The sequence below is a fragment of the Monopterus albus genome, unplaced genomic scaffold (genome assembly GCF_001952655.1).
Source record: "Monopterus albus unplaced genomic scaffold, M_albus_1.0 scaffold2.1, whole genome shotgun sequence".
Taxonomy (NCBI): Eukaryota; Metazoa; Chordata; class Actinopteri; order Synbranchiformes; family Synbranchidae; genus Monopterus; species Monopterus albus.
Window position 1 is genome coordinate 2,851,144 of NW_018127882.1, and position 9,199 is coordinate 2,860,342.

A 9,199-nucleotide genomic window follows, 5' to 3' on the forward strand; every position below is an offset into this window, starting at 1 on the left:
GCGACTATTCGTCGGCACTCAGGGTTGTCCTCCTTGTGTCCTGCGGGATGCTACAATATGATATAAATATAATCCAGTAATATGATATACATTAATATGAAATGTGGCGTTCTACATAATGAGTACTTTTCCTTTTGGTACTTTAAGTATATTTTGATGCCTATACTTTCGTTCAAGTAACATTTTGAATGTAGGACTTGTAACAGAGTAGTTTACACTGGTATTGCTACTTGAACAATCCGAGTACTGTTACAATAGTTTCCAGTCTTGCTCTGTGAACCTCCTGCAGTTCACACTGCGGCCACCAGAGGTCGCCCCTCGCAGGAGATAAAGCGTCTGTGTTGTGGTTGAAAGGTGAAAGGTCGTTTGAAACATGGCTGCTCTCTTGGATAACATGTTTTCTTTCTGCGTGGACCCCGGCAAAGTTTCCGGCAGCGTGGAAGTCAGATTTATCGACAATATTAAGGTAAAACTGATTCCGTTTTGTCAAACTAAACGGACATAAACTAACGCGTTAGTTTGAAGTAGCGGTGTTGTGTAACGTTAGATCCCAGTCAGCAGGGCAGAGACTGCTTTGGTCCGAAATGAAAGTACTGGATACACGCGATAGTACAGTTTTCTGACACGGTCGGACATTAATGTCTCTGTTCTCATTGTTCAAATCTACCAGAAGCGTTTTCATTTGTTGGTTATTTTAACGTTAATTAAAACCGTGCAGCGAAAAGTAAAGGAACCGGCAAGTACAGCCATTGTTTTCCATTATAAAACCTACTCACGTAGTATGTGCATGAAAGAAGTAATGTTACTGTGCCAGTCAGACCAAGCTGCTTGCTGTTTATTCAAAGAGGAAAAGTTTGGTCATGGTCGGGACCAGACAAAGGTAGTTTGACAGCCGACTCAAGTCAATACAAACCAATAATAAGTGTTATAACGTTACAGACACTGAAGTGCAGGTTAATGTTGTGTTAGAATATAAGAAATCCTACACACCACTGACAAAAAATATGATACGGTGGTTTGAGTTCAGCTGCTGGAATGAAAATGACATTTTATATAATTACTTGTTTTCCATCTAAATGTGCAGGGATTAAGGGACTGGCCAGTGTTTACAGTAAGTACAAAGTAGAATTAGAAATATATTTAACAAATATGATTAATAAATTGCACAGAGACAGGACTTGGTCATTAGCAGCAGTATAGTGATAACAGTGCTCTTAGAAATACTGCAACATGCCCAACAGTGACAGTAGAAGCATGAATCAAAGAGTGGAAGAAGAAGTAATGACTGTGTTACTGATGGCCTGTGGGCAGAAAGTGCTGCTTCAGGATTGAATGCTGTGGTACCGTCTGATTGCCTGATCGTAGTCTAGTAAACAGTATGTGTGCTGGGTGACTGTGGCCTGAGGTCATTTGGTGAGCCTTCCTCAGACAAGAGCCAAGACAGCAATAAAAGCAAAGTTAGGAACAATGAGCAGAAGCTGTTGCGTTTCAAAGACCGGTGGACTGTGTCCACCAATAACTGTTGATGTTCTTTATTTATTTTTACATGTTGTAGGGTAAGGGTCTCTTCGCCAAAAGGAGCATCAAGAAGGGAGAGACCATTTTCATTGAGCGGCCTCTTGTTTCTGCCCAGTTCCTGTGGAATGCTTTGTATAAATATAAAGGTGATGTCTTCAAACTTCCACATGTTGTCTGTGTGTGAATACAAACAGCACTTTTGTAAGAAACAAAAATTCTATTCAGGGGTGTGTGTTTTATACAGTACATATACAGAGACTTTTGAAGTGCATACTGTACCAGTGGATAAGGAGTAAGACTGATGTTGCATTAATAATATATAAGAATGTATTGTTGACAGTCCACAGAGAGATGACTAAAGCATGACTGGTTTATCGGAACATGGGCTTGACACATCTAATATAAAGAGGATGAAACTGTTATACTTTAAATCAGCAGGATCACAGTGTGTTTCATCTGCTCCACTGTCCTTTAACAGCCTGTGAGTACTGCTTACATGCTTTGGAGACTGCAGAGGAGAATGCGAGGAGACTCAGCGGCATCCCTGGACTCAGCCTTCCTCACCCTGAGCTCTGCCGCGTTCGACCAGAGCTACACCAAGCATGCCCCCAGTGCCAGGTCAGGCCAATCATATACCGAGGAAGTGATTTCCCAAATGGAATCATGCTGGGTTTTGAAGGCCTAAGCTTTTTATTGTTTTTATTAATGAAATTGGGAAAACAGAGCCAATGGTTTATCCTTGTTTCTTTGTGTTTGCAGTTTTGCGTAAGTGGACAAAATAAAACAATGTAAGAAAATGCAGTTCCTAAAAACAGTGATATTAGGGGAGATTTAAATAAACAATATTTGGTAACATATCCATTTTACATGATTAAAATTAAGAATAATTAAAAGTAAATCTCTGATTAACCAGTACTGTTTCATACTATAACTCTAGAAAATGCCCCTTATCTTCTGAGGAATCATGATTTAATGAAAAATTTTTTTTCCTGATATGACCAATGAAAAAGCAGATTTAAAAAAGTCAAAATGTGATATTTTTGCACAGTGGCCTTTATTTATTTCAACATTATTTTGATGCTGTATTTTTATAAATTCATGTCCACTGAAATGTATGTCCCTGAAAATTCAGAAAAGCATTGATTTCTACAAAAATATGTACAGAATACTGCATGTTTCATCCAAATTTGTGCATTAATGAGTTTAGCCAGTCACCCCGAGCTACACATATACAAATATACGTTGTGGTTTCCACCTAGTGGTTAATGAAACTGCTGCATGGAGTAAAGTAGCAATGTTGTCATTGGAAGCCTTTTCTGACTGGTGTGAAACCCTGTCCCTCTGTAGGTGATGTACTGTAGCAGCGAGTGTCGACAGGCAGCAGCAGATCAATATCATCGGGTTCTGTGTCTGGGTCCGTCCCACGAAGATCCAGACCACCCCATCAACAAGCTCCAAGAGGCATGGAGGTAAGGGAGCACTTCACACATACACTCTGTGCACAGCAGCACTGCCTTAAACTCTGTTCTGTACAGATACACCAGAGAAAGTGGTCACCGAGTTTATTTTTCATTGTAAACCCATTTCAGTGCATTGATTTCTTTTTAGTTTTCATACGCCTCAAAGACCATAATGTGTCCTTTCATCAGGAATATGCATTATCCTCCTGAGACCTCCAGCATCATGCTTATGGCCAGAATGGTAGCTGTGGTCAAACAGGTGAGTCTCTGATTACTTTGAGCTCCTAAATCATTGGGTATCAATTATTTGGGATTCAGTACATTCTGATGTGTGGACATTTTACAGGTATCCATGCAAAACAAATATTAGAAAACACCTTGCTGAGAAAAGGCGTAAAAGGACGCATGTAATTAGATTTTCATTACCTGTTCCCTGTTGTTTAGACATGTTGAAATCATACTTTATGGTGTTGCTTGAAATAAACTTACCCCTTACTAATAGAAATATGCACAGCTGGTTGTGAAAATGATTTCTGTTAAGGTAGGAAACTGGTGAAATGATTTCTCATAAGTGAACATTTCTCTTCCTCTGATTGACAGTAAACAAATATGATGCACTAATTGGAAAGCGTATAATGTGATGTGAGTTTAGAATAAGAGACAATATTAAGGCTACATATACTGTATACTATGGTGAAAAAAGGTTTAGGCAGTTCTAGTTTTTGTAAATTAGTGTATAAAAGTGATTGACAACATCTGGCTTCCTATTAAAGGATAAAAAGTTCTGAGCCCGAGCAGGAAATCACACCTAACTGGCCAAAAATTCTCAGAATAATCCATTTTTGGTCCTACTATCAGGAGTAAAAGTAAGAGCAATGTATAAGCCTAACTTAGGAAATCACTCCTATCTCTACCAACATGTAGGAGAACTCCAGTGGTATCCCAACTAGTTAGGAGCTGCCAGGATGAGGTGTTCAGACAGAGACGGCCACACTGACTGAGGGAGGAGAGATGTTTTACTTGTACTTAATGATACCGGGCCCATTGAAAGATACATTTCTGCAGGATGCAGTTGCTCCATTAACAAGAAGAACACATGCTGTGTCCACTAAAACGGCAAGTACTGTAACTTTACACATTTTAATAACAAACCAGGTGCACCAACAATGATGGTTTGAGTCTGTCAGCACTGACAGTTTAGGCCATAATAAGACCTTGATCGCTTTTAAAGCACCGCTGATAATGCACCGATTTGTTAATCTCCCTACCACTCAGTGTTGATCAATGAAAAACCAGCTACTGTGCAAACACGCTGAAGTCATCGATGGTACGCACATCAAAATCCTCGCCCCGAGCACCGATGAGGACGCGTCTGTGAATCAAAAACATCACGATCACAGCATTAATATTCAAGTGCTTTTGAACTACATGATCCTTGATTTAGTCCATGTACAACTCAAGTGAAAGCAGACAAAAACTTTGATTTGAAAATAATCATGTTGACTCTGACAGCTTCGTCACAAGGATTTATACAAAAAAATGAGTCGGACGGACTAATGAAGGTAATTTCACACAGCTGGGTCACAGTACGAGCAGCTGGTGTAAAGCACATTTACTAAAGTGTTTAATAAACATGTTATCTTCAGTTATCAGCTTCTTGCTCGCACACACAATGCTGATATCGGCATTTCAAGTTTCCACTGTCTAAAACTACAAACCTCAGTAGTCAGAAAAACTACACCACGTCACTATAATGTCAGCTTTGTGGCTCTGAGTGTTATAAAACTGTGACATCACATAGGAATAGAGTTTCTCCTTGCTGAAAGTGAGAGTAGGATGTGAATAACTATGTCCCTGCCCTGTGGTAGGGGTTTATTGACACCTAAGGTAACTTTCAATGCAATTCCTAGAAGTGATTCTGAGACACTTGATAAATACAGGCCCAGGGTCGCTATTTATCAAGCATATTAAAAAAAAGCTGGTAGCAGAAGATAACACAATCATTAAAGGCTTTAGTATGGTGCTTTCTACTAATTGCCTTTCTGGGTGGGTGGAAGTTTATGTGAAAGCCACTCATAATGAAACTCACTTGTGTGAAACTGTCTTCGTCAGCTCTATCCAGTCACATTAATATAAAGTCTGTGTCCAGAGGGAACATAGTTATTTCCCAAAAAGAAGTTTTAGTCTGCTTTCACTTGGCCGCTCAATCGAAGATCATGTAGTTTGCAGTCACAACAACTTGAGTGTTAATGCTGTGATAACATTTTCAGTTTCATTTAAATGTCCTTGTCGGAGTTCGGGGAGATGATTTAATGTGTGTGCCATCGATGACTCCAAGAAATCCAGGGAAACCAGTGATTTGCCTAAATGCAGCTGGTTTTTGGTTGATTCATGTTGCGTTGATGAATGAATCTTTGCGTTATCTGTGGAGCTGTGAGCGCGATCAACATTTCATTTATGTTTTTTACCAGCATTTGTTGGTTGGTTTGTTCACAATATAACTCAAAAAGTAATGATTGTGTTTTGATAACATTTTTTTGGAGATGTAGGGTATGACCAACAATCGGTTAGGTTTTGATGCCGATCTGGATCATCATTTGGATCCAGGAATTTCTCAAAGGATTCTTCATCATTGTAAAATAGGGCCAATTCCAGTATTTCTACTTTTAACTCCATACACAGTGTCTAGAATGCTTGGACAAAAATTGCAAGGTAGCATCCATATAAGATCTAACACAGACCAACTCGTATTCAGGATCTTATGATCCAGAATGTTCATATTTATAGGGCTCACAGAAAAAAGACACTACTGTGAGATCAAATTGTAGCTGAAAATCTGCTGATTCAGCAGGGTGTGACAGGTACTGTACTAGATCCTCAAAAAAAAAAAAAAAAAACTGGCACTAGTGAAATATTTTTCTTGAATAACTAATAATGATGTCAGTGTGATTCTAAATGCTAGGGCCAGGTTTTCATGGTCAGTGAATCATACTATGAGGGTCTCATGGGAATAATGATTGTAGGTGGAATGACTATAATAAACCTGAGCTGCCTTTGTGCAGGTTTGTGCTGTCTGGTTATGATTGAAACTGTCGGGTTTGACAGATTCATCACTGTTTCTGCACCTGCTTTGTTAAGTGTAAAGTTGCAGTGACTTTGGTTTCTGTGGAAACAGTGCTCCTCTTGTCAGTGCAGAAGTTGCATCCTGCAGAAGATCTGTCACAAAAACTGTTCAGTTTTTTTGGCCAAACTATATCTTCTAATGAGCTCGGTGTCATAAAGTGTAAGTAAATCAGCTGCCGTCCAGTGGCATCTGTGTGCTTGTGTCTGTCTGAACGCCTCCTAGCAGCTCCTAACCAGCGAGGACACCTCTGGAGCTCTCCTTTATTTGATGGAAAGTGATGTGACTTCCTAACTTAGCAATGTTGATAAAATGCTCTTACTTTTACTCCTAAACGTAGGACCAACGATGCATCATTCTGAGAATTTTTGGCCAATTAGGAGTGATGTCCTGCTCTGAGATGCTTGGTAAATACAGGCCCTGGATTTCTATACTCGTGTTGATACCACCAGTAATTTGGTTTGCATTAGGTCTCTTAGTTGACCCTTTATTTTAAATATGGCTTATTGTCCTTTGCAATAAGCAGTGAAACATTAGGCATGTGTAACAAAGAAGTACTAACCATAAAATGCACTGTAACCACAATATTATTGTTTCTTATGTTGTCCAGGCTAAAGACAAAACACACTGGCAGAAGCTGTTTTCTCACTTCTGCAGCCGAACAGCCAACGAGGAAGAGGAAATTGCCCATAAGCTCCTGGGAGAGCAGTTCAAAGTAAGTTATCATCATGTTAATTCTGCTGAAAATATGAAATTGATCAGGTACAAAATGTATAAAGTCTTGACAGTTCAAAGACAGTATCAAGCTCGTTTGATAATTGCTGTTCTTTCCAAGTCACTAAGCAAAACGTCACTGTTCCTCTGCCCTGGCACATGTTCAGTTCCCACTGAGGCCGCTTATGTTTTTGAAGCATGTTTTTGTCATTTTAATATCTATTCTGTTTCTGTAGGGGCAGTTGGCCTTGTTACACAGTCTTTTTAAAGCAGCACTTTATGATGATCATCTCAGTCGGGTGAGTACATTTCACATGTGCCCACTACATGTTTCATGTTTTCAGCCCAGTACATCTTATTTGTTCTGTGCATTTTTACCAAATGCTGCAGAGCTGCCAGTCATATCTCAGGGGTTGGTGCTTGGCAGCTAATTGCAGTTCTCTGATTTTTATTTGAGTATCTTCGTCTCCTAAAACTTGTCCTGCTAAATTACTGGTTTAAACGTCACATGAAACATTCTTCGTGTTATGCTGATGGTGTTTTCTGCTGTATAAGCTTGAACAACAGGTCAGCATTTAGTTGTCGGTTACAGAATGGTGGCAACTAACAATGATTGTAATTATTTAATTTGTTTGGCTTTAAAATGTCAAATACTCTTCAGATTCCAGACTCTGAGGTGACGATATGATGGTTTTGTCTGAATTAACAGTCTGAACCGCAAAGATGTTCAACTTAATGAACAAGTTTGATACAATAGAACAAATTTGATCATGGTGTTTAATTATTATGACCAGAATATTTCTGGGGTTGATGAGAAATTTTGATGGGTTTTATGTTTTGTTTGGTCTGAAAAATGTCAAATCAATAAATAGACAGATTAATTGATATGTAAATAATCTCTAATTGCAGCCCTAATTTTATTTACAATGGTATAAAACTGGAAAAAAAAGCAGGAAATCCTCACACTGGTGAACCACTCAATAGTTTTTGCATCCTAAATTAAATGAGCAATTGATTATTGGAATAGTTGGTAATGAATTTTATTTGAATGACTAATCACTGTCTCTGTTTCCAGAAGTCAGGCTACCACTTATGGTTTTGCATTTGTGCTTGAAAAGTGGCTCAAATGATTAATAATTTGTTGCTGATTGATTTTCTGATTGTAAATCATTTCCCCTACATGGATCCATAATGTTCTGATTGTATTGCAGTGGTTTGTTCCTGAGGGTTTCTGCTCTCTGTTCGCTCTGGTGGGAACTAATGGCCAAGGCATCAGCACCAGGTAAACACCTGTCTTTTCTCTCCTTAACAGGTCTCACTCCACTGACATCAAACTAACGCTTCTTCTTTTCAATTCCAGCTCCTTGAGTCAGTGGGTTCACGCCTGTGACGCACTTGAGCTTCCTGTCCAGCAGAGGGAGCAGTTGGACGCCTTTATTGACCAGCTGTACAAGGACATTGAGAAAGGTCACACTTTTATCTTAGTTTTGCTGTATTGTAGGACTAAATACATTTAGCCTCTACTGAGCACAGTCATAATGGTCATTATGAGTATTTATGTTGCAATGCATGTCTGTGTTGTAGTTTTGACTCAGTGATATAATGTAATCTGTATGTAGATCTCAACAAGAGGTCAGAGGTGTGAATAATTTGTCTTTTGTCTCTGTAGAAACGGGGGACTTTCTAAACTGTGAGGGCTCTGGATTGTTTCAGATGTCCCATGAGGAAGTGGCTCCACCATGTGGCAAGTTACAAACCTCAAACTCTTTAAAATTTCACAGACATGTTGCATTTTCTTCAAGAAATGTACCTTCGAGTTTAAAATGTGAACCATACTAAAGCTTTACAGTGTATGAGGAACAAAGCTGTCTCTCTAAGACTATCTGATGGGCAGATAGTAGATAAAGTGACATTTCCAGAGATTTTGTGGTGCTTATATGGCATCTGCAGACTTATAGATTCTGATGTCTGAATTATGTATTAAACAAGAGAGCTTTGTATATATAACATTTCACCTGTAGAGAGGAACAGGACAACTTCTTGCATGAGGGAGAAATATTTTTGCCAGGTGAACAATACCATGTCATGTGAGTGAATGACTTGGTGTTAAGATTTTAGGCTTAGTAATTTATTGACATTAAGTGTTCTTCAACTCAGTCAGCAGTTTTCTTCCCATTTCAGGAGATCTGCATCAGTTATCTGGATTGCTGTCAGCGGGACCGAAGCCGCCATAGCAGACACAAAATTCTGAGGTAAATCTCTCTAATCCCTTGGATGAATCACTTGAATGGAGGTCGTATTGTTATGAATTCCATCTGATCAATGAAAAGCCTCCTGAGCAATAATGGGCAGTCTTGAGGCAGAGATGTTAGTGGTCTGATGGCTA

At 39.1% G+C, this 9,199-nt stretch overlaps 1 protein-coding gene across 2 annotated transcripts; it reads left to right on the forward strand.

Moving 5' to 3' along the window:
- The first annotated feature begins 315 nt into the window (after nt 1–315).
- smyd5 (SMYD family member 5) lies at nt 316–8,796 on the forward strand. 2 transcript variants are annotated; one of them, XM_020592569.1, is made up of 11 exons: nt 316–466; nt 1,085–1,111; nt 1,556–1,664; nt 1,997–2,136; nt 2,866–2,987; nt 3,168–3,237; nt 6,710–6,814; nt 7,050–7,112; nt 8,025–8,095; nt 8,174–8,280; nt 8,483–8,796. In XM_020592569.1, exons 1-11 carry the CDS (start codon nt 374–376, stop codon nt 8,650–8,652), a joined length of 1,077 nt encoding a protein of 358 aa, XP_020448225.1. In that variant the 5' UTR covers nt 316–373; the 3' UTR covers nt 8,653–8,796. The 2 variants fall into 2 exon arrangements, with proteins under 2 accessions (XP_020448225.1, XP_020448236.1); XM_020592580.1 differs by lacking the exon at nt 1,085–1,111 and having other exon boundaries at nt 321–466.
- The last annotated feature ends 403 nt before the right edge of the window (nt 8,797–9,199 follow it).